This window comes from Meriones unguiculatus, chromosome 11, assembly GCF_030254825.1.
Source record: "Meriones unguiculatus strain TT.TT164.6M chromosome 11, Bangor_MerUng_6.1, whole genome shotgun sequence".
NCBI classification, from domain to species: domain Eukaryota; kingdom Metazoa; phylum Chordata; class Mammalia; order Rodentia; family Muridae; genus Meriones; species Meriones unguiculatus.
The window spans coordinates 87,071,799-87,097,105 of record NC_083359.1 but is presented as its reverse complement, the minus strand read 5'-3'; the positions used below and the strand labels follow the sequence as shown (position 1 = coordinate 87,097,105).

The 25,307-nt window shown below is 48.3% G+C and overlaps 2 protein-coding genes across 2 annotated transcripts in view; one reads left to right on the top strand and one right to left on the bottom strand.

Moving 5' to 3' along the window:
• The window catches only part of Gpa33 (glycoprotein A33), a 33,589-nt gene extending 21,399 nt beyond the window's left edge, over positions 1-12,190 (bottom strand). Inside the window, exon 1 of the mRNA XM_021652181.2 lies at positions 11,958-12,190. Coding sequence (XP_021507856.1) covers positions 11,958-12,000 — 43 coding nt within the window. The 5' untranslated portion in view covers positions 12,001-12,190. The remainder of the gene's footprint in view (positions 1-11,957) is intronic.
• A 2,491-nt stretch (positions 12,191-14,681) lies between these two features.
• Styxl2 (serine/threonine/tyrosine interacting like 2) overlaps positions 14,682-25,307 on the top strand; it is a 30,614-nt gene continuing 19,988 nt past the window's right edge. Inside the window, 2 exon segments of the mRNA XM_021652186.2 lie at positions 14,682-14,816; positions 15,382-15,503. Of these exon segments, the coding sequence (XP_021507861.2) occupies positions 15,394-15,503 (110 nt within the window). The 5' untranslated portion in view covers positions 14,682-14,816; positions 15,382-15,393.

The following is a 25,307-nucleotide window of genomic DNA, read 5'->3' as shown; positions in this document are numbered from 1 at the left end:
CACCTGTCTACCATGTGAACCGGGACACACTTCCTTTTTGGGAAGTAAGATAAAAATGCGTGAGGCCACCTTCCTACTAGGGCAGCGATTACGGACATAGACTAGACTCATACATGCACTTCGTTCTGTGCTTGTGTGACAAGAGTGTTGTGCCTGGGGATGCATGCCCACAGGTGCTGGAAGAGCTGTTGGCTTCCCTGGAGCTGGAGTTACAGGCCGTTGTGAGCGACCCTACGTGAATGGTAGAAATTGAACTCAAGTCCTGAGGGAGAACAGCTGAGTGTTGAGTGCTGAGTCATCTCTTCGCCTCCGTACAATCCTTTTGGTCAGACTCCAGGGAGACTATTTTCCAGCAGAAGAGAAACGAACTTGAGTTTTATGTAGGAGAAGAACCAGGCTTAGACTGTGTTTGGAAGCCAAAGCTGCTGTTGGGAATGCCCTATAGCTCTAAGCTCTTTCACATCCTTGTCAGAGGTCAGGCCTGTCCCTCAGAACAGGACAACTGGGCTAGATCGGGGACTCTGCCCATCGCCACCTCAGCAAAACACAACGTTCCTTCTTCCCTCACCTTTGCTCTCCCACCCTTCCCTTTTATTAAACTCAGAAACACCTCCTTGATTATTTCCACTAGTTCACCTCTCGGTTCTCACAACACAACTCTCTGTGTCCATTCTAGGAAGCAGCAACTTAAATGCACGGCTCCCAGAGCTAGGACACCTCGGTTAGAATTCCTGCATCTACCCGGTATGCAATACGGAGCAGTTTACTGAAGCCGCCTATGCCGGAGCCTTCGCTTGAAAAGCACACAGTGTGAGCGCTGAGCGACAAGAAACGTGCCCTTTGTTTAGCCGTTCCAACTCATAATCGGTGCTCCATAAGCGACAGCTGCTGCTCTATGCCTTTTCCTCAGTGGACCACGTGTGCCTCGCTAGCTCATAGTCTGCTGTTGAGATGCATCTTCCTTAGAAGTTAATCACAGGAGCCAACCACCCACCACCACGGGTTAACCGACAGAAGACAGGAGTAATCGCTAGTGATTGAAGCTGAAGAGTAGATCAATTTTAGCAATCATCTTAACAGTGAGTTAAAATCATTGCATGTTAATAGATTTATGAAGGGAGAGAGAGAAATGAGGGAAGGCTCATAAAGAATTTTAAAACATAAACCCTTTGACTCACAGCACGATTTGGATGTTAGCTGTAAGTCTGAGAAGGGTTTTGAAAGACTGTGCTCTGGGGGAGGCTAACCTTTTTCATAATTCTGGGTGCAATGCTCCCCTGGGCTTCAGAACTTTATGCCGTTGTGAGAATCCACCATAATCAGCTTCAGTACTTTCTGCTGATACAGTTAATGTCCTCCCATTCTGACATAATCAGCAATAAACCACCTGCCTGGGCTTTGTCATAATTTGATAAACCCTGCCCCTTTCTCTCCTTCCTGTTGACCTTATGCTTATTAATTCTTTGGTCCTTCATTTCTGTGGGTCTTTGCAACCCCACTCAGGGGATGAAACAAAAAAGGGCAGGTGAGGTACCAACCCTTGACTAGAAAACTGGGAAAGAAGTCATTTCTAGAAGCTTCCAACCCCCTCCTTGACATTAATTTCACCCTTTCAGTTGCCAAGGGCCCACCCTTCCCATGAAGCGTGGCTGCTCACCAGTGCCTGCCTCCAGAAGTTGCCTTTCTTCCCTCCTCAATCTCCCACTTGCCTTTTCCCCTCGCCATAGCTCAACGAGAGCACCTCTGTGATACAGGGAGTTACTGTAATGGGTCAGATTTGAAACGTCCCCCCAAACGCTTGTGTATTGAAAGCTTGGTCTCCAGTGCGGCCATGTGCAGCAGTGGGGCCTGGAGGAAGGTATTGGCTCATGAGGGTTGTGACCTCATGGATGGACTGGTCACTTCATTGATAGGGCCACACTTTGATGGACTAGATGGTAGGATATTGCGTCCTTGAGGCCGTGTTCCTAGAGACTTGAGCTGTCCCTTTTGTCCTGTGTCCCCCTCTTCCTTGCTTCTTTCCTCCCTTTCCCTCTCCTGTCATCTACCATGAGGTCAGCTGCTTTGCTCTCCTGTGAGCACCCACGGTGATACTCCACCTCATGCTGAGCCCAAGGCAATGGATCCTCAGCCAGGCACTAAACACCTTGAGCCAAAATAAATCTTTCCCCCTTTTAAGTAGATTTTTTTTCCCAGATATTTTGTTATGGTGACAGAAGCTGACTAACACAGCTGTTGTAAGATGGTAGAACTAATAACACATGGATGTGTTAACCCCTGGGGACATCCAAGCTGACAGGGGAAAAAAAAGGTATTTTTATCTTCAAGGGGGGGTTCATAAGAATCCTCCTGCTGGTTCTCACGAGGGCCAGCCAGTGGAGCTCATATCCTTTACCCAGATAAAAAGCAGGAGCTGTTAAGAATTCTCCATTTTCTGGGACTGTCATCACTTCAGATCCCCGGGGCTCAGCAAAGGCCCCCACGGCACAGCCAAAGTTCCCACGGAAGTGTTCTTTGACAGCAGCATATAAGCCATAGATAGCTTTCCCATGAGAAGGGTGGGTCTGTAACTCAAGACACAGGTGGAAGGACCTATCCCTGTGTTGCTAGAAACTGTCTCCAAATAGGACCTCGGTGGAAGAGACGCACCTCGGTGGAAGAGCTTGCCTACCACACATAAAGCCGTGACTAGGATCCCTGGCACTGCAAAATAATAACGCACGACTCGAAATTCATGCTACCGTTCAGGTTTGTTTTTTTTTTTTTTTTTTTTTTTTTTTTTTTTTTTTTTTTTAGATACAAATAGAAAAGGTATATGTCTAGGAAAAGGCAAAGAAACTGCCTGAATATAAAATGAAGGACCCAGTGAGCATGCCCCCTCCCCAAAGAAGGGAAGCCCAGCCAGGAAGATGCCATAAGCGGAAACTAGAGAGATCACTTACGCCCCCTGTGGAGCTAGGGTGTGAGGACCCAGCTCGAGGCCTCAATGATTGCCTGTAAATAATTAAGGTTTGTTAAGAAGATAACAAGCTGTCTCCTGAGAGCTAAAGAGAAAGTAATACATCCCAGGAAGATAATGAAAAGCTTGATGGAGCTGGCTGCCCAAGGCGCACACAGCACATTATGGGAGCCCTGGGGAAACTGGCGGGACCGTGGCCACTTAGAAAAATCCATTTGCTCAGACACACCGCACATTCTTGCTTAGGAAGGAGATGCTGAAGGCCAGAAGGGACCCAGCCAGCCCAAGCAGACGCACTCTAGTGAGGAGAATGAGCAGGTGTCTAAGGGTAAAGGAGCCAGTCCCCACAGACAGGTGGGTTTGTCAATCCTATTAGATAGAGCCGCTAGTGTGCTCAGCTGGTGACAAAGACCAGAGAAGCCATGGGGAGGGTTTTTTAGAACTCTATCCACACCTGTTGAATGTTGGACCAACATAGATCTTTAGGAACTTATAAATTCAGGTCAACTTAATAACGTTCCTCTAAAATCCTAGCCCAGTGCCAGGTCCTACAGAACTCACAGCGTTTGTTCGTAGCCCATTTCTCTGCAGGCCCCAGTAGCACAACCGGCCCTTACTGCTGCACTTTCCTGACTGTCAGCCACGTGTAGACACGGGTCTCTGTGTGTAGGCGCCTTCTTCTGCCAGATGGTGTCCTCTGAGCAGACTCTGTGTTTCAGACTATTCTAGTAGGTGACACTGGCTGACTCGGCACCCACGAGGTCTGCACAGAGCTGCGTACTGATTAGGACCTTGTTGATGGAGTGGCTTATGGCACAATCCCTGACATGAAGCAGGTAGATGTCACTGTCAACCAGTACGCCAACGGGGCCTGATAGAGCATTAAGAGTAAGTATGAGAGAGAGAGATGGGAGAGGGGAGAGAGGAGAGTCAGGAAAAGGATTTTAATGGGAAAGCTTACAGAGGAGGTGAAATTGGATCTAGCCCTCGAGGGATGCTATTCGCATAAAGGAAAGAAGCAGAGGGAAGGGGAATGGCAGACACAGCACCACCCCAGCCGCACGTGACCACGGACTCCGTGAATCCTAAAAGAAAACGAACCTGAAAAACCCCCATTTATCTTTGGACTTTGGGGGTCAAAGGGCAGTTTAGGACTATGAACGGCCAGCACTCTTGGAACTGAAAGTCAAGTGGAAATGAGGAGGTGGGGGCGGCACAGACAAACTACTGTGGCAAAGAGCTTGGCTCACACAGTGAGTCCGGGCTTCTGTAGTCTCCTCCGCACAGAGGGGTGAGCGAAGGGCAGCGGAGCTCCGGAGCACCACTCCACAGTTAGCACCTCTCCTCCAACGGACCGGGGGACCGTCCCAACCGGAAGTGTCTGTCGAAGGTCATGCCTGCGTCTGCCCATGTCAGATGTCTGTGGCATGCCTGACTCATCGGTGAAGAAAGTAGAGGAAGTGGAGGCGGGTTTCCAGGGTCGTCACTGGTGCCCTGGGCAGAGGGCAGCTCTGAGGATAGTGGGACCTGGGGAAGTGGCGCTGAAGGGGACAAAGCTGAGCACTTCCAAAGTGAGACAGCTTCAGAGCCACTGCCTTCACCTCCAAGTCCAGTGAGTCAGTCTATAAACCACACGTTTGAAAACTGGCATCCCTACCCTGAGTGGAGGGGCAGAGCCCCAGCTAAAGCGCTGGTGTGGGGAGGAACACACAGCAAGCCTCTCTTCATTGGCACGGGGAGCCCACCTCTTGAGCTAGTCCCTCCCATACATCGGCCTCTAGACAGATTCAAGTTGGTTCTGGAGAGGACAGAGGAAACGCAAAAAAGCGAAGCTTGGAGAGGCAGGGGAGTCAGTGAAGGCGAGCGGGGCTTGTTGCCTGGAAAGAGGCAAGAGGGCAGGTGTGTATTCCTTGACACCACCCAGCAGTTCTCTAGACTCCCTGCCAGGGGTGGGAAGATGGTGGCGGAAGAGACAGGCACAGTTCTGCTCTCTCAGAGCTCAGTCCTCTGGATGAGTCAGTGGCAATAAATAAGTCATCTCAAAACAAATGTGAAACCACCATGGTAACAAGTGCCCTCGCCCCAACACACGGACACGAGCAATCACTCCAGATCAACTCAAGAGGCAGCTGACAACAGCACACGAGGTCTGTGAGGGCAGTTTCGGACAGACCCGCTGCTTGGCTCCCTTTCAGCCCGATTACCTGTGGCCACCCTACTAATGCCCCCCCCCTACAAGGCAACTCTAGGGTCACACCATTGACACAAACATGAGTTGAGTCCAAGCCTAAGAGGCCATGACAACAGTGTGCAAAGGAAGTCAAGCAAAATGAAGAGACTGCTATAGAAGAGAGCCAAACTCATCAGCACAGAGGGCTGCCTTGCTTTTAGGTAAGAGCAGGGGCCATCAACTCAGCAAGTTGTAATGGTCCCAAGATTCTCTGAAACGGTGCTCATCGAGAGTCAAGGTTTGGCTGAAGCTGTAGACCAGCGGTAGGACACTGATTAGCAAAATTCACAAGGCCCTCCTTCCACACAAAAGAAAAGGAAGAGGTAGCCAGGGTAGTGGTAGGAAAGCCTGGAATCCCAGCACTCTGGGAGGCAGAGGCAGGCAGATCTCTGAGTTTGAGGCCAGCCTGGCCTACAAAGTGAGTCCAGGACAGCCAAGGTTACACAGAGAAATTCTGTCTCGGAAAACAAACAAACAAACACCACCAGCAGCAGCAACAACCAAAACAAAGCCCCCCAAAAAAAAGAAAAGGAAAAAGGGAAGGAGGAAGGAAGGGAGGAATGGAGGGAGGGTGGAGGAGATAAGGAAAAGGAAAGAAAACTATTCCCCAGGCATGGTGGCACATATCTGTGGTCCCAGCATTTGGGGACAGAGAGACAGAAGCATAGAGATCAGAAGTTCCAGGTCAGCCTGGGCTACACAGCAAGGCCCAGTTTGAAAAACTCAGCCACCACCACCAAAAAGAAACAGGATTCCTGGCTTCTCTGATGACTTGGATTCTCTGACTACCTGACTAGCAGAATGCAGCAGAATTGCTGTGGGCTCCATTTTGGGCCCTGGGAACTCCCACTTCCTGGCTCTAGGTGCTCATGGCCTCCCGCTGCATCTTCAAGGAAGAGAAGGCTGCACTGCAGAAGGCCACAGGGAACGGAGCCTGCACCAGCTTGCCTGCCACTGAGGGTACCATCACGAAAAGAGGCCTTCCACCCCCCAGCAAAGCTGCACACCGGGGACCCACCAAGACCCCTCTGGATTCCAGATCTGTGAGCAAGCTAAATCTTAGCATTGTGATTCTGGGTGAGCAGTAAACTGGAGAGGTAGCAGATCACTTCTAGGTCTCTGCCTTCTGTTCCTGGACACATGGACTGTCAACATATCAACACAGAGAGATCACTGAGCACTCAGGCTAGAAGGCTCATATCCAAGTCTGGTTGTAGCCTGTGAGTTGGAAGTGGTTTGAGATGTCCGAGTTGGGAAGTTCTATGCCTGCTGGTCTTGTGGGGCTATAGCTTGGAGAGAGGTAGGGTTGAAGGCTGGCATTTTGGAGTCAGTTGGGCATGAGGAAGAGCTATGGGTGCATCATATTCACAGGAGGGTGCTGGGGGAACTGAGTTAGGGGCTTTGACACCAGAGGGGCAGAGGAGAATGAGGCTACAGGAGAGGCATGAGAGGGCCAGGCAGTGTGGGGGAGGACATGGCTCAGAACACACCCTCTTAGGAAGGTGAGAGGGAGAGCTTAGCAAGGCAGCACACTGGTAAGGTGACAGGCATGCACAGGGCCAGGCTCACTGGCCTTCTGGTGACCAACATCACAGAAAACATCGCAGGTGGGTTCCAAGAAGCCCTGGGCTTTCGATTCCCAAACTACAGTCCCTGAACAGCTCCCCACCCAACCCCCACCCAGGGAGCTTGTTAGAAACACAAAGCTTCATACCCCACCTTGCCTTTCCAGATCAAAATGCATCTACTAGGACCCCAGGTACCCCGTGTGCGCACTGGGGTGCCAGAGTGCAGGCAGCTGGCTTCCCTGAGTGACAACATCCAGCCAGGGGCTGGCCGGCAACTCTAAGGGATGATGCCAGACGATGAAGAGCTGAGGGTAAATTCACACTCAGAGCGCCAGGGCCCTTGATCATGAAATGTATTCCTCACGCTAAAGTGTGTAACTGTAAACCCGGGCTGCATCTCAGATCATACAGACATCCACGTGGGGGCTTTTTCAGCAATTGGAGATGCCCACAGCCTGTTTGTCTGGATTCTGATTCAGAACCTGGTGGATACAAATGAGCCAGAGCTGATGGCCACTCCCCTGCCACACGCTCCACCTCGGAAACACATCCCTCTTAGGCTGGCTGTCCCTCACATCTTTTCCCTTCTGGGGCGTTGGGACGTTGTAATTCCAACTGCATCTCTGACAGACAGCAGCGCACTTCATGTGTAAGCACGACTTCCACCTTGTGCCCACAGGTACTGCCCAGGCATCCGGTGGGATTGAGGATGAGACCCAGGGCTTGAGCAGATGGGGGATGGGTTCCAGCCTTGCGCTTGTGCCATCCTGGCTCAAGCCCAAGTGTATCTTCTTGAGGTCAGGAGTTGCCTGACACAAGAAGGGCATTCTCTGCTGTGACTGTTCTTAGACATTCATGCCTGAGGCTGTGCCCTCCCACTGCCCAGCCTGGGCCAGGGAACTGCACAGAGCTTAGTTAGACTCTGGGCTCCAGCAGAGCAGACAGCTGGGGGTCCCCAGCCTGTGAAGCCCTTGGGAACGTGGCACTGCTGAGTGGCAAAGCGGACAGCAGCACTTTTGGGAACACTCGCCCTGCTGGGGACTGCATCTCTGATGATGATGGCCCCAAAAGATGCTAACATGGAGAACAGATTCAATGGCCCAGCAGCTTAAAAAACAGACTTCCTATAATCCCTGTGTAGCTCAGCACCCAGGGGGTTATTGAAACCTTTTAATGTCAGAGGAGAGAAAAATAAAATAAAACATTTTTTTCTCGTCTGGTCTGGTATGACACTCTGCAATGATAGATTCCTTTATTTCTCTATGAAAAATTATTATTTTTATAATTTAGCATAGAAGTAACAAAGAAATTCCCTGTACTTTTAGGAAGGTGTGTCTGTCTGTCAGTGTGTCTGTGTGTCTATGTGTGTGTCTATGTGTGTGGTTTATGTATGCGTGCGTGGTGGTGCGTGTGTGCCTGTGTGAGGTCTCTGTGTGTTTGTGTGGGATGCATTTGTATGTGTGTCTGTATGGGGTGTATCTGTATGAGTGTGTATTTTTGTATGTGCGTGTGTTTGTCTATGTCTATGTGTCAGTATGTGTACATGTGTATGAGTTTGTGGCTATGTGTGTCTGTGTGTTTCTGTCTCTGTATGTCAGTGTGTATGTGTGTGTGTTGTGTGTCTCTGAGTCTGTCTGTGTGTGTGTATCTATGTATGTCAGTGTCTGTGTGTGTGTGTGTGTGTGTGTGCATGTGTTTTTATGTTGTCAAGTCTTGGCTCCCAGCAGAACTGATCAGCAAGCTCTCCCTCCGGAGCTTTCCTGGTGGAATTTTTTTTTACACATTTCTTCAGTTTTCAGGGGATCTGGTGGCTGAAAATTTTTCTGGGCTGGAAGAGGCTGATTTTGCGCACAAAGTGGAAGGTTTTTCTAGCAGCCTTTGGGGATCGCCAGGTGCATGTTGGCTGTTTGGGTGAGAACTTGGGACTTGTCCACAGAGACTTCTGAATCATTTCTTGGCTCGTTTTGGCCAGATCAGGGCTGTTAGAAGATGGCTCACTGGCGTCTTGTTGGCTTCTGGTGCCAGTATTTGCTCACTCTAATAATAGCCACAGTGATGCCAGTATCCACTGGGTGCATCCAGGCAGGGCTCAGTTCTAAGGCCTTTGCTTGTACAAACCCCATGGCAGGTACAGTGGGCATTTGATGCATTGTAAATTAGCCTCTGTGTTTTACAGACTACGACACTGAGGTTTCACCAGGTGAGGTAATTTGCCAGTGCTACAGTCAGACAAAAGAGGTCCTCATTTGTGATAGTATCAAGATGGGGAGGGGCATCCCCTGAAGAGAAAGTGTATTTTGTCAGTTACGCTATTTAAAAACATCTACTTTGATAACAAAAGCAAGCCAACTTTTGTCGTGTGTGTGTGTGTGTGTGTGTGTGTGTGTGTGTGTGTGTTACACAGAGGTACCTGTCCGTGTAGAGGCCAGAAGAGGGTGTTGAATGTCCTCCCCCACCCCCATCACTCTTGACTTCACTCTTTTGAGACAGGGTTCCTTACTGATTCCAAGGAGCACCGTCTCAGCCAGGCTAGCTGTGCGTCAAGCTTGGGGATCTTCCTGTCTCCCTCCGCGCCTCAGTACTGGGGTTCTAGGCATGTGCAGCCTTCTCATCTTTTTTTTTTTTTTTTTATGAGGGTGCTAAGGATTGAACTCAGGTCCTCTTGCCTTCAAAGCAAGAGTGAAGGCACTCTGACCCTCTGAGTCATTGTTCCAGTTGTTAAAAACATTCTGGGCCTGGGTAGATGGCTCAGAGCTTAAGGTCACTTGATCTTGAAGAAGACCCAAGTTAGATTCCCAGCATTCACGTGCTGGCTCACAGCCATCCACAGCCCCATTGCCAGGCGATCCAGAGGGCGTGTATGTGGCACACATACATGCATGCTAGCAGAAACATCCATATACATAGATGTAAAATAAATCAGAAAAAACTCTTAAGGTGTCACTTTATGTAATATCTTCTACCTCCCCAAAGTCTGGTGCTCCTAGGGCTACCTTACAGGCTCTGTGTCACTCTCCCCGCACAGCCCAGCGAGCCTGGGGCTACCTCATCAGCTCAGGGCTGTGCCGCTAACCGTCAGCACAATCTATGATGGCAGAGAAGGGAAGAAGGGGGCCCCCTGTGGTCCCCGCCTAGGCTTCCCTCACACAGAGCAGGAAGCAATGCCCTCCCTTGAAGCCCAACGGAGACTGCTGCCTGGTGGGTTTTCAGCCCTCGCTGCGAAGTTGCAGGGGATTGGCGATGACTGTTCCACCACTTGGCAGAGTCTGTGTGCTCTTGGCTTCCTCTGCCCCACCCCTCCAACCCTTGCTCTCAGAGCAGGTAGAGCCTTGGAGGGGAAAGAGGTGGTGGGCGTTCGACTCAGATCAGAACTGGCAGAACGGAGAGAGGTTAGGGGTGAGGGCAGAAGACACACTTTATCTGTGTTTCAGGAAACTCCCTCCCTCCCAACGAGTTCTGCTGGCTGGGTTCACCTAGAGGTCACATGCCTCACACCCCAGGAGGGGGCCACCAGCCTGCTCAAGGCAGTTCGGAATTAAGGACATTTCTCATTCTAAGCTGGGCAAGTGACCACCCCCCTCAGTTTTCGGTTTTCCCCTAAACCAATATCACTTCTTTTTATGCTCACGTGGTTTAGTGCCAGGCTATACAGCACAGGGTTTTATATTGGTGCACACGCATGCAGGGAATGAAGGAAAGTCCTGGCTCAGGAGAGGGTCAGAGAATTTCTAAACCAAGTGGGGGAAGGTGGTTATTTCCTTTCAGCCTTCCTCCCCTGAAGCAAGCAAGCACCCTCCATTTGGACCTAATGGCTGAGGCTGATGAATCCAGCCTCCCCGCCCCTGGGGTACGTGCCCAGTCCGTGTGCCCGGCAAGGAGCTGAGTAGATGAAGGAATGACTGGACAGGCCATGCAGGCTAATGACAAGGGGACGTCTGCCTCTGGAAAATGGACCTCTCACAGATCTTGAACCCGCTAGACTGATTGAACTCTCCCTCAAAGCCTTGGTCTGATCCCTACTTCCTAGTAGGTAGTCCTTCACTGCCAGGCCAAGGTCAAGAGACAGACCTTGTGAGACTGGAGAGGTAGCACAGAGACCTGGAAGTGCTGCTGGGTGGTGGCCCAGCTGGTCCCTGGCTTGCCAGGGTGTGCTGGAGAGATTGTGAAACCAAAGCCCATCCCTCCACCCCTGGGCCCTGCTTCCCAGGCTTCTTGGACCTGGAGAGCTTCCTGTTGAGCTCTCACTTCCTCCCCATGGTCCCCGGATCCTGAAAGCCAACAATGGTTTTCTGAGCTGCAAGCTGATGGCCAAGCACAGTGGACTAGGGCCTCTGCACTCAGCTCCTCTCAGCCTCCTCCTCCCCCCCCCCCCGTACAGATTTCAGTGCCCAGACACTCTCACCTACCCCCCTCATCTCCACACAACTGCTTTGCTATTTAGCACTAAGTTTTGATTAGGCCACAAACCCACAAATCGCTGGTTTTGGGGGGAGTTGAGAGAGCATCTCTGCTCCAGAGACTTCAGTGCTCGGGGCGGGCAGGGTAGGGACCATTGGCCCTTGGGAATGTGCTTTTCAGCCTGTTGTTGCTCTATGCTGGATACTGAGCGTGCTTCTCCCTCTCTAGGTTCCCTAGAGGTGGCATAGGTGTAACCCTTTTACTGTTTGTGTCTTTTCTAGAAGACTAGAACAGCCCTAGATCAATGGTTCTCAACATGTGGGCTGGGACCTCTCCGGAGATAGACCCTGCCATAGGGGTGGCTTAAAGATCTTTGGAAAACACAAACATTGACATTATGATTCACAACAGCAGCAAAATCACAGTTGCGAAGTAGCAATGATAATAACTTCATGGCTGGGGGTCCCCACAGCGTGAGGAACGGCAGTGAACCCGCTGCCCTGGATAATGAATGCATCTAGATCCACACCCTGGATGATTTTTTTTTTTTCCTTTTTTCTTAGGGCAATCCTTGATGTCAAATACTGTGTCTCTCCGGCTGAATGTCTGACCCTTCAATTTCCTCGTTCCTGCCCTGGGCTGGGGGTTGTTTAAGAACCATTTTGATCTAGGAACAGGCCTGGAAGAGGTCCCTCGGAACAATAGTGTAGCTTTGCTCAGTGGGACGCATCGTCGCTGGGACCAGGCGACCTGAGGGTCTCCTTCACTGTCACCCGTTCCCCGGTGACAGGGGCTTACTCACTTGCACAGAGCATCCACAGCGCAGCTCCCACCTTCCCCGGCATGGTCTTGCTCCTTTCTCTGCCCCAAACCCAGCCTGGAACTGGCACCGGACAGGTGTGGGCCAACCGGTTAAAGCTACGCGGCCTCCGGTCTGGCTCGGCCTCAAGTCCCCGCAGCTCTCCTCCTGATCACGCAAGCCAGGCTGGGGCCGCACGCCCCGCCCTGTCAATGGCTGGCAGGTGAGCTCACCTATGGGGCAGGGCGCATACTCCACCCGCCCTACCAAAGGCCCCAACAAGGGTCTTCCCCTTTGTTCCATCTTCCTGCTTTCTCCCCGCTCTTTAGCGGGGGGGTGCAAAGTCCTGTTCTTGTCAGTAGGTGTGGGCCTCTCATAACTGACAGGAAGTAGTTGGCTCGTCATAAAAAGGCAACAGTCGCGGAGGTAGGGCTCCAAGCTAGTAAAAGAAGGGTGTTGCCCACATTTGCTGAGCCGCCTTAAGACCCAGCCAGCATTGTTCTCTCCACTGCCTCCCCCATCTTCTCCGACAGAGACATGGTCATGGGGGGTCCCCTGGGAGTTCGTGCACTCAGAGTTGGTACTCTGCCCCGGAAAGCAGCAAATACACAAGAAACCAAGAGACAGTACTATGTCTTCGCTCTCCTGTTTCAGTTTTCAACTCCGAAGTCTTGTATCCTGGGAATCCCTCAGTCCCAAAACAATTGAGATGTTTGTTTCCTTTAAATGTAAGAGACAAAAGGTAGATCCCAGGAGGAGGCAGAGGCAGGCAGATCTCTGTGGACTTGAGGCCAGCCTGATCTGCAGAGTGAGTTCCAGGACATCCAAGGACACCTAAAAGAAAGAGCTCTCCAGGAGAGCTATCTGATTAGGCTCTATGCATTACAGGATACTCTTTACGTTACAGAATATGCACAAACAATATTATGTCGTTTAAAGATTTTTCATTTAATAAAATACCCTAGAGCTTTCTGCATTCACACGTACGGCACCACCGACTTCTGTTTAATGGGTAATAATATTCCACTAGATGTTGCCTCTTCCTAGTTTGTTCACATTTCTACAAAGTTATTGGCCCTGGACTTACTGGTTTCTAGAGGCTCTTTGTAGTCTTGCGAATCTCTCTTTTAGAGTGATTATGGCAAATGTTTTCCCGGCTGTTGTCTCGTATTAGAAATTCCCTGTGTAAATGAGCTGTAGTGACCTTTTCTGGCTACCGGGCTTAACCGGCTCACGAAAGTCATTGCTTTCTATTTATTACACTTTGCTTAGTCACAGTATCGCTCTCTCTTATTGTACCCAATAATTTTTCAGTTCCAACATTTCTGGGTGACCACTGCCAGATCACTCCTCCGGAGACAGGCCTTCTGATGCTGGGTCTCTACTCTGGCCCTGGTGCTGACTCCGCAGAACAGAGCAAACGAACAAATGTTTGTGTCTGCTCCTTAAATTGCCCTTTAAGGTTTAGTAGGATTTATCCTTCAACGCCCCCTCCTTTTCAAGAGTTATCTTCCGGAGTGTGTAACCTCTGCTCTGCCTGTACTCTGACATCTCTTCACAGCCACAGCTCACTCTTCCCTGCCTCAGAACTGTGCGCTGCGTTCTCTGTACCTCCTCCCCGCTGTTATATCAGTTATATTTCATCTACCGTATCCTCTAAAAGCCTGGTCATGCATCATTTCTCCCTTCCCTGGCTTCTCAGTTCAGAAGCACCCGCTCCTTCTTGTGATTCAGTGCAGCATTCTGAGTTTCTTCCAGGGCCAGAACCACACTCTGTCTTACACTTCAGTTATATTTAGTCTGTGTGTCTCAGGCCTCCTAATAAACTGTGAGCTCAGTCATTCATTCAGCCAGCGTCTGATGGTACTACACTGGGCATTGTTCCATCGAGCTGGGAGCTGGGAAGAAAGGTTACGTTGAGCTATGTGTCTAACTAACATAGTCAACTACAGGGCTTGGTGCATTGGAGTCTTGCATTAGCAAGTATTTGCAAACGTGGAGACAGATGGAGAGATGTATGGATGAAGGTGTCACGGCAGAGTGTGGAAAGGGCAAACTGGAAACCAATAGAAATATGGAGACAGATAGACAAAAGAATGCAGAGTCTTGGGGCATGTAGAAGGAGAGGGTGAACTGTTGGGTTGCTGGGGACTGTAGGGATGGTGGCAGGAGTGTCATGAGATACAGGGGGGTCGTGAGTTCTTTGCTGTTTATGATGTTTTCAGAACTCTTCTGTTACCCCTAGTTGCAACTAGCCATTTTACCAGGGCCGTGAATGTTGAGGCAGAGATAAGAGGGAAGGTACAACTGACCCACTGTACAGTCCTTGGACACTTCTGTTTAAAAGATCGGGCTGGTCACAAGCCATGGCCTCTGTTTACTCATAACATGGTGCTCTCCCCAGACCTGTCTATCTGAGGACCAGCCTCTTCTGTATAACTGGTATTTTTCTTTGCTAAGCTTCTCCAAGATGCTATGAGGCAAAGTTAAGGTTGTTTCTTACAAATGCGCTGATTTGGCTTACTTTTCGGAAAGTGCTTTGAGCGGGCAGCCTCCTGCAGGAGGAGATGGGCTTTCCTTAGGCCCTCCCATCCATATGCTGGCCTCTAAGAGCTAAACATCAGTGTCTGAGAATTCGCCGGGAGGGAAAGGGTTAAGTGAAGCCTGCATTCCTTCCTCCCAGAGAGCTGCCACCCTATGGGGCCAGAGGCTAAATTTAGAGGCTGGCTAAGGTTTCTTGTTAACAGCTGTCCCTCAGAGAAGAAGCCCTCCAGAAAGGAGAGCGCTTGGTCTCTCTCTAGCCAGAGCTTTCGGTCATTTCCCGGGGGTCCTCGGCCTTTGGTGTGGCCACACTAGCCCAAGGTGAGTGTGCTTCCCCTCAAATCGACTGCGGTGGGCTGGGAAGTAGACTCAACTGGCAGTCTACCCTGAGTGGAAGGCCACGGCCACAGCTGCTGTCTTGTGCCTTAAAAGACTATGGGATGGCAACCTAGCCCAAGGCCCTGATTGACACAGGGTCAATAAATATCACTAGAAGAGGGTCTTCCACTAAGACAAAAGGTGTTCGCATTAGCGTAGTTGGAAGGGGGCCTTCAAGTGTCCTTTTTAATCTGGGGAGTCTGCTGTGTTTTACAAACCTCCAGACTACAGTTAAGATAAACCTCTTCTTTCCCTCTGCTTTCCTGCCACTATCCATGAAAGGAGTCAAGTTGTCATTTCTTCAATATTGTGTCACTTCATGGTGCCCTGCTAACGATAGCTGGGCTCCGTGTTATAGGTGTCCCTATGGGTCCTTTACCCACAGGGATATTAGCATGAAGTACCCTCCCCATTCTCAGTCCACCAAGGTGACATTGGTGACACACCCCCTCCCCCCTACAAAGCCTCCGGAACCTAATTCCCTAACCAACCTTTTCCTGCCACACAGAGAGAAGCTGTCATGGCGACCGGTGGAGACCCAGAGGAGGAGCAGGTAGTTCCAAACGAGGAGGAAGAAGCCGATGTGAGAGCCGTGCAGGCCCGCTACCTCCGGAGTCCCTCCCCAAGCCAGTAAGTGGGCTAGTGCCCAGGGCCATACACGCCACTCAGCATGACCCTGGGCTCCACCCTCCATGATGGCAGACTGACGGCCTTGAGGCTTGGTGAGAGCTAGATAGTGGTGTCTCCAGGATATGTGATGCCGTGTGGGCTGGCTGGGTGGAGGAGGGGAGTTTCAAGCATTAGGGGAGGACCAAAGGCTTCTGGGAGGTGCTACTGCTGCTGGCCTGAACCTTGGAGTAAGAATCTGGCAGGTCTGTCTACATACAGGGTGTGCTTGGTTCATCAGGATCGGGGCGGGATGAGGAGTTAGATGCCAGAAAGTTAAGAGGAGAGATGAAGAGGGAAAGTGGTCCAAGGGCCAGGCCCTGGTACTAAAATAATTTTGCATCCACAATGGAGCTGTTGCTTTCCAAGGGATGGGAAGATGCCCTGGAGCAAGTGGCAGGGTGCCAATGGAGAAATAAACATCTTCTGGAAGGGTCCTCTGGACTCTGTGACAAGTCACTTCTGTTCCATTAAGAGCACTGGTGATTTAGGATAATATAGGTTGATAAATCTGGGTGAATTGTTAAGAAAACACATGGGGCTAGAGAAATGTGATTGAGCTGTGGAGATGTTTTGCTGTAGAGATGTAAAGGCTCTTGTGGCCCAGACAGACCCACCTAAGTCTGTAGTCCACATAGTGGAAGGACAGAACTGACTCCGGCAAGTTGTCCTCTGACCTCCACTCACAATCCATAGCTTATTTACTCCTCTCTGACCACAAACAGAAATAAACAAACGTAATTTTAAGAATCAGAGAAAAAAAGAATCCGGGTGTGGAGTCACACGTCCTTAATCCCAGCACTTGGGAAGCAGAGGGAGGTGGGTCTCTGAATTTGAGGTTAGCCTGACATGTAGAGCTAGTTTCAGGATAGCCAGGGCTACACAGAGAAACCCTGTCTCATAAAAAGGAGAGAGAGAGAGAGAGAGAGAGAGAGAGAGAGAGAGAGAGAAATGCCTGCTAGAACAACAGCATATCTGCTTGTTTTCTTCTGCCATGGTTGAGAACAGAGCCTGACCTTCTAAGCACAGCTCTGTCACCAAAGGATCAGAAGAATCACTAAGTTCTTGAGCAGTATCTGTCTTCCTGTCAATCAAAAGAGAAGCCCAATGAAAGTATCTCAGGGAACTGTGACTTTTCTCCCCATTTTTCACCTGATGGAAGACTGAACCAGAGCCTTAGAACATGCTGGTCTTCCCTCTACACTGAGCTGCTGCATCCATAGCCCTTGGAACCTTGACTTCTGAGCATCTATGACCCTTCTTGACCCCAGTTTTTCTAAGCTCTCCTGGAGTCTCCCTTACAAAACAGGCTATGATCTTCGGGGTAGTTTAAGCCCCGTGGGATCATGACACATGGGTCGGGCCCTCAGCCCGGATGGAGCTTGGAGAGTTCACCTTTAAAGTTCAGCATCATGTGATAGCATTGTGTTTGTGCCTCGAAAAGGCTATCAGAGTTAGAGATTTAAGATACAGTTGTGCCTTTCCACACTTCCTGTCTTAGTCAGTGTTCTGTTGCTTTGAAGACACAGCATGACCACGGCAACTCTTATAAAAGGAAAGCGTTTAATTGGGGGCTGGCTTACAGCTTCAGGGGCTTAATCCATTGTCATCAAGATGGCAGACACAGCGCTGGAGAAGTAGCTAAGAATACATCTGGATCCACGGGTAGTAAGAAGAGAGAGTGACACGGGGCCTTTTGGGCTTTGGAAACCTCAAAGCTCCACCCCCAGTGACATACTTCCTCTAACAAGACCACACCTACTAATCCCTATGAAGCAGTGCCACTCCCTGATGACCAAGCATTCAAATAGATGAGTCAATGGGGGCAGTTCTTGTTCAAACCACAAAGGCGTATGGCTGGGTTGTGTGCGTTCCAGCGATGTTGCTGGTAGACCAAATAGAGGTGTCTTTTCCATACAGATAAGCTCCAAGACAGGTGTGTGAGCAGTTGGAGCTGAGTCTCTACTGTCTTCTGGGTCCACTAGTTAACTCACGGCTTCTAAAGTCACTGTGCTCAGCAGCATGGAGAAAAAGGGAGCAAAACAGAAGCTTTTCCCCAGAGTGGTATTTCCTGAAAAAAAAAAAAAAAAAAGGCCACTTCCTTGTATTCATAGACCACCAGCTGGAACTCAGCAAGGCCCTGCTTCCTTGCAAGGGGCGATAGGTACTGGGTTTGTGGTCCCAGGGAGAAAAGGAAGTGAGTTTGTTGATAGTCGGCAGTCTTGGCCATAGTGTATCCCTCCTAGCAGTCTGCCCACACCAGCTTTGTGCCCACACGGAACACCTTTACTGTCTCAGGCCTGAATGCATCAGCTCATGGTCTCACCAGGACGAAGGGTAGGAAAGTTGTCATCCTATGAAAGGAGAGGAAGATGCAGCTGTTCTTCACTGATGAGCATGGCTACTCCAGAATAAGGGGATCTAGTTTAATCAGGACTTGCTTCCTGAGAAGAATTCTCTTACCTGCCATTCCTCCTCGTGGCCTCTCCACGAAGAGGCCATTGTTCATTGTCTCCTACCGCCTCATGTGAAGGTGGTGGGAAAGTGGCTGAAAGGCTTTTGCAGATTGTGTTTGGCACATCAAAATTGGAGCACATAACCACCCCAAAGTCCATAGTTTCTTTGACAATAGGATCCCTTCAAAAACTCAATAGATTGTGCTTTGTATACACTGGACAGCACCCATTTCGGCCCTCATTTGTGTCTTTCTTCCTTGTCAACTTAATGACAGTTATCTGGGATGATTGCCTCAAACTATACATTTAGGTGGGAAGTCCAGGGTGTGTTGTAGTTTCCAATGTAACTGCTAGAAAGTGCTGCCAAAGAATCCATAACTAGCGTATAGCTAACGAGAGAAAAATGCAATATAATCGGCAAGAAAAGAAGAAAGGAAAAGAAGGAAGGAAGAAATAAAAATATAGAAAAGGTACAACAAATAAGAAGAAAAGCAGAATGTGTGTTTAAACTGGAATATATACATAATTGCATTAAATTTGAATAGATCAAATATTCCGATTGTCAGAGTCCCCTTTTAAAAAAACCTGGATGCTGTTTGTAACCTAAGGCTAACAAGAGAAAACTTGTATTTTACTGATTGTTCATAACTTATGTCAGAAATCAGTGACATGAAACAACAATGGATCATGTTGATAATTAGGCACCTGAAAGGGCGCAGCGGCATGAGCTTGCTTTTGGTCAGAGCTATCTGAAGCCTGAGCTGAAAGAATTTGAAGACTAGGGATGACTTTAAGTCTAAGCATACTGCAACAGCTAGGGATGGGTGTCATAAAACATGTCTCATTGTCAGTTTATGTTGTGGTTAACTGGACAGTTGTTCAGAACTCCTAAGATTGTCTTTCTGTGCAATTTCTCCGTGTGGTCCACTTAGGTTTTAACAAAACAGAGCTGCTAAATCCCAAAAAGTGTGTTCCAAGGAACAAGATGGAGTGTGTTAGTGTCTTTATACCTAGACCACAAGACACAGCATTTCTTTTGCTATACGTGGCACACAGACAGACAAACTGACAGACAGACACACACAAACACACAAAGTTTCAAAGGGAAATAATATAGACACAACAATTCAATCAAAAGAGTTTCAAGGCTTCATTATAAGGAGAAAAATTGGGATAGGAAATACTGTGGTCACCTCCGGATGACAAACACAAGCTGCTACAAGTGTAGACACAAACAGAAAAGAAGCCATTTTAGCCCATTGATACCAGACAAGGTGGAGTTTAAGATAAGCATGCTAGAAAAAAAAAAAAAGAAGAAGATTTCATAGTGATTGAAGGTTCAGTTTACACAGAAAATATAATCATTTTAAATACCTTGACCTAACAACACAACCTGAAAATACGTGAAGCAAAAACAATTAAAGCAGAAACGCAGGCAGGAGAGACGGCTCAGCAGTTAAAAGCACTGGCTGTTTCCCCAGAGGACCAGGATTCAAGTTCTAGCACCTTCTTGGTAGCTCACAATGGTCTGTAACTCCAGTCCCAGGAGACACAGCTCCCTCTCTGGCCTTTGTGGGTACTGCACACATCTGGCGCACATACGTACACTCATACACACAGAACTAATTAGTGAACTAAAGAATGACTAGAAGTGAAAAAAATAAAGTTTACCATTTTAACCAAGTATTTTTAAAAGCCCATCTTACTAAATGATATAATCAGACAAATGAGTCGTGAAGAATATAGAATATTCAAACAAAACTAACCTAATTGGCATTTTAACACACACACATACACCTGTGTGTGTGTGTGTGTGTACACCTAACTACTTCAAGATATTTTTTCTTATCATGGGCATAAAGAATATTTACTAAAAGATGTCAATTAGTGGGCTATTTGTATACCAAGAAGCTTCTCTGACCATAGTTAAATTATGGTTAAAAGATCAATAAGAAAAATTAAGTTAAAGTAGGATTTCCTACTACATTATGGTCACCAGAATACCTAAGACAAAAGGTGGCTACCGGTGGCAATATTAAAGAGTGTGTGAATGAATCAGAACTCCCCCGCATTGCTGGTGAGTATGTGAGCTGGCAGAACCATCGGGAGCTTTTACACTCCATCTACTAAAGTAAAATGCATCGCCTGTCCTCCAGTGCAGCGAGCTCACTCTTGATACATCTGAACAAAAAATGAATAAAATGTGCAGCAGAAAATATATATCCAAACACGGCGTGCTGTCCAGTTAACACTAGGCTGGATAAATGAAGTCGAGTGTATAAACGCTGCCCTAAGAACATGTGGTTGATCTTCTCGGCTCATTGGCTGAGGAAGGCAAACAGCAAGCACACACAAAGGTAAGGGGAGCCACTGAAACGGGGGGAGGGAGGAGGCAGAGTCTCACTGTCTCGTACCAAGCCAGCCAACCACAAGACAAAAGCACTCAGTAACATTGATAGATAACAGTGTGGGCTGAGACAGCCAGCCCCCCCCCTCCCAGGTAAAACCAGGATGACTCCAAAATGTAAGTGGGATAAGCCGAGCATCCTTCAGACACAGTCCTTCTACAGCACATTTTCTCTCGTTCTCAGTGACGGCTGCCAAAGTCCACTAGTTTTGATGCCCCAATTGGTTTCTGTCTGCTACTTTCAGCTTCCTGCAAGCAGAGTCCCTAATCAGCTGCTGTTTGCAGAAGTGTTCAAGGAAGGCACACAGACGGTGACACTGCCTAAAGTCTAAAGTGTGAGCTAATACTCTCTTACACTGTAAGCATGGGCTTTTGAACAAGCAATTCCACTGCACTGCCTACAATGAAGCTTAAGCCAACCCTCATGAATGTGTTCATGGTGGGTTTGTTGTTGCTGATGTGTGTGTGTGTGTGTGTGTGTGTGTGTGTGTGTGTGTATGTGTGTGTGTGTGAGATCATGTGTGGACATAGACCTACACCTGTCCAGAGGTCAAGCTCAGGTGTCATGCCTTAGGCTGCATGCACTTTGACACTGAGACAGGCTCTCTTGCTGGCTTAGGGCTCACGGATCAGGCTCAGCTGGCTGCTGTGTGAGCTCCAGGGATCCCCCTGCTTATGTCTCCCCAGTCAGTACTGGGGCTCTAAACATGGGCATGATGCCTGGCTTTCTACATGGGTTCTGGGATCTAACCAGGATCTTCATGCTTACACAGTGGACACCCCACTGACTAGAAAGACAACTCCTTGTCTAGGAGAAAATGTCTGCCAGTTACATATAAAACAGACAGAAGATCTGAAAGTACGCTTCCCAAATATGATATACATATCATCCACAAGCATGTGAAAGTATGCTCAAGAACTCCTTAGTCATTGGAGAAATTGAAACTGAGCTCATAATGAGTCACCATCACACACCTACTAGAGTATCTGAAATGAAAAAGAAGAAGAAACAAAAACTAACCATCTCAGCTCTTCATGAGGATGCAGCAACTAGAACAATCCTTTCACAAACTGTCATTTGTTACAAAATTGCATGTACACTTGCCTAGAGATATTGCTGTCCCTGTATGGATGGTCCAGCCGTCCTAGCTGTGAAATGAGAAACGAACACTGAGTTTCATGTAAAGAGCTGTACATCAATGATTGCGGCAGCTTTTTCATAAGAACTCAGGAGTTAGAAACAACCAAATACCCACATTGGTGAGTAATCACGCAAGAATGCTAGACAGCAATAAGAAGGCATTGTGTAGTAACTTGTAAAACATGTGGCTAGATCGCAAAGCAATTGCTGTTGAGTGAAAGCAGTCAGCCAAAAACAAGTGCAGGCCCTGTGATTCTATCCTGATAAAATTATAGGAGTCTGGACTCATCTCTCTAGTGACAGGGGGCAGATCAGTGGTTCCTTGAAGAAGGGCACAGGGAGGAAGGGGAGAGATAGAGGGCTTACAGGAGAAGCATGATACAGCAATTTCAGAGAGTCAATTAGTCAAGCCTTGGTGGTGGTCATGGTCATGCCAAACTCACCACACCAATATGCACATTTAAAATGTATGCAGTTTGTACATAAATTCTGTCTCAAATAAATCTATTTTGTTTTAAGTCATGGAGGCAGGGAAGAGCCATGGTAGTAGGCAGGATAGCACCATGGAAAGAACTTGGATGCTGCTGGGACCAAAACTGAGGTCAGGTCTACTCTCCAGCTCATTAGCCATGAGAATGTGCTACCTAAATAGCAACCAGGAATAGCAGTTTTCATCAGTGGTTGAGAATAGACGACAGCCTATGTGAACACACTTGATATTTGATAAATAGTGGCCTAGTTGGTTTTTCTTCTGAAGAAGGATCTCTTTCTGTTATTCACAATTTCAGTTCATTCTTTAAGAAGACTAGAACACATGCCAGTGAGGACATCGCATTTGTCTGATTCTGCTGTAGGCAAATGCTGTGTTCTCAATAAGTTGCCCCGTGCTGAACTGAACAGTCGGTCCTCGCTGAGACGCGGTCCCTCTTGCTTTACTGTTTTAACTGAAGGTTTGAATCTTTCTAAAACCAATACAGCAAGTTAACAGGCGAGAAGCCTGAAATCCAGGTCACTGTGAGCCTTGCTCCCTCTGAGGCTTTAGAGGACCCTTCCCTTGCCTCCTCAGAGGTTTGGTTGGCCATCCTTGCCTGTGGTAGCATTACTCCGCTCTTGGTCCCTTCTTCATTGCCTCTCAGAAGGACACTTAACTGTTGGCTTTGAATATAATCCTAATCTAGGGTAATTTCATATTATCATATTTCATGTAATTACATCACCAAGATCCTTTATTTAAAAAAAAAAAATTCACTTTCAGGCTTTGGAGATACACCTTTGCAGGAGAGGGCACCGTCAATCAACCAACCACAGCCTTAGATCCCGCCTTAGCAGACAAAACTTTCCTGTAAGACCAGAACAGTGCTTTGAGCAGCTTCACCGCATGCTCCAAATGGCCTCCATCAACAACCAATCGTAACCGCGGTTCTGATGTGGCGTGTGCTTGCAGCCCAGGCAGGAAGTCTTCACATTTTAAGCCTCATCTTGAATCTTGTCTCCTGAAGTAAGAACCTGACAAGAGGGTGTAGACAATGGACAGGCATGAAGCCCTCCATTTCTAACTGAGGTCGACACTGGCTTCAAGCAACTTAGATTCAAAGCCAGCCCCCGGGAACCATCCTCCCTGAGGGGAAAGCCCACAGTTAGTTACACTCATCTGTCTTCCAGGCAGACAGATTTTCCTAGGACTTCACAAGTTAACAGTGAAATGCAAACCCCTGTCCAGTGGGGCAGCTTGATGGGGGAAGGGGAGGGGCTTCTCCCTCACCGGTAATCTCCAGATCACCTTTCAGCTACCCAAAGAAATCAGGGTGCACGTGGACCTCCGCCCGTCTCTCGCCATGATCAGCCCCTTAACCTAGCATTTTCCACAGAGGCCAAATAAAAAGGGGCATCCCCCACCCCAGACTCCACTCTTACTTCATCTGCAAGGGACTGAAGGTGATTAGCTAGCTACAAGCGGGTCTGGTGGAAACGTCCCAGCTCCATTCTGTCGCCAGGCTGCCTGGCAATCCATTTAGTGCACTGGCTTTTCAAACGTCGCTGTTTATAATCCGCCGTAGAACAAACCATTTATATCACAACTAAGAGTGTGCGTGCACTGTACATATATTTTTAAATTTTTCTCAGACTACCCTTATCCTTACACTGAATGGTGGTTTCCTCCCTCCCCTCCCTATCTTCTTCCCTCACTCCCTACCTCTATCCTTCCGTTGTTCCTTTCCCAGACACAGGGCATAACCCCTTGAATTGATTTTACGATGCACAAATGGGTCCAGTCTGCAATTTTGAAAACCACAGGTTTAAAGTAAGCTGCAGCATCCCCCGCTCTTGGTTGGGAAGTCCATCAAACTCCCCTTTACTGTGCTCTTGCAATTCAGCCTCCAGGCTTTTTTAGCTGCTGCCTTCCTGATCCTCTGATGAGGTATGTATCGATCCTAGATCCTCTTTTTTCTGCCTGTCCTTCTGGAACAGCTAGCCTTGCTGCTTTCTAATCAGGGTGTGTGTGTGTCATCTCACTCCATCTCAGGAATACTGGTTGAGGCACAGATGTGGTCATAAATCAAAACCTCAAGGCTGCCATCTCACTGACCTTGCATTCAGGCTCTCTCTCTCTCTCTCTCTCTCTCCTCTTTCTGCAATCCCGATTCTCTGAAGAATGTAAGTTCTTTTTTTAACACACCCTTCATTATTAGACTTCATAAACCATACCTGTGGCAGAACAGTATTAGGAATATTAGCCTTATATTGCTTCATGGCAGTGGACTCAGAAAAATATTCGTGTCTACATCCCACACCCCACACTGGATAAAGCCAAGCAGTGGAGAATAGACATGCTGTTGGGCTAGGAGGAAATCTTTCTTCCTCCTTGTTTCCCTGTTACAAAGCTGATGGCTCCTCCAAGTGTAGATGGTTCCCAGTAGCTTCCCATGTTCTCTGACTCATTAGCCAAGTTCAGCCTTTTCCTCCAGGGGCAGGGATAACGCAGTCATTTTTGTTTTCATATTTAAATCACAAATCTTCCTTCACTTCTCAGAGTTTAGGCCAGATCCTTAACTCCTACATTAGTCTCTTGAAACCAAGTCTGAAAACTGGCTGAGGCGGCACATGCCTGTAATCCCAGAATTCAAGAAGTGGAGGCAGGAGGATGCTGAGTTTGAGGCTAACCTAGGCTATATAGACAGTTCAAGCCAGCCCAAATTACACAGTGAGACCAGGTGTCAAAAAAACAAAACAAACACAAACAAAAACACAGTTCCAGCCAGCCTGTGTTACATAGTGAGGCCAGGTGTCACAAAACTAAGAAACAAACAAAACTAAAAACAAAGGATAACAAAACAAAGAAACAAAAGCAGACAAAAGCACCAATCCTCACAATTTGAAGGGACCATAGTTTAGAGAAAACGACCCCTCAATAAAGGTGAAACCAGAACCAATATCTCACCAACACCACGTTCTGAATTCCTCGAGGGGCATCTGTCCACAGCTGACAAGTGAGAGCACATCTTGTGTTAATTTCAGGTGGTATCAGATTTCGGGTGTGAGAAAGCCTTTCGGGGGTGCAGAGCCCTGGAGGCCCACAACAGAACAAAGATAGATGACCGTGTGGGAGAAATGGGGGGCTGTCCAAAGAAGACCCCTTTTCTAATTCTCACTGTGTTGTCAAAGACCTCACCCCTTTGGGTTGGTTTTGGTTTTCTCCAAATATCATTTTACATAGAGCTGACCCTTAGCAAGTAAAATGATTAATATTTTATTAATACCAGTAT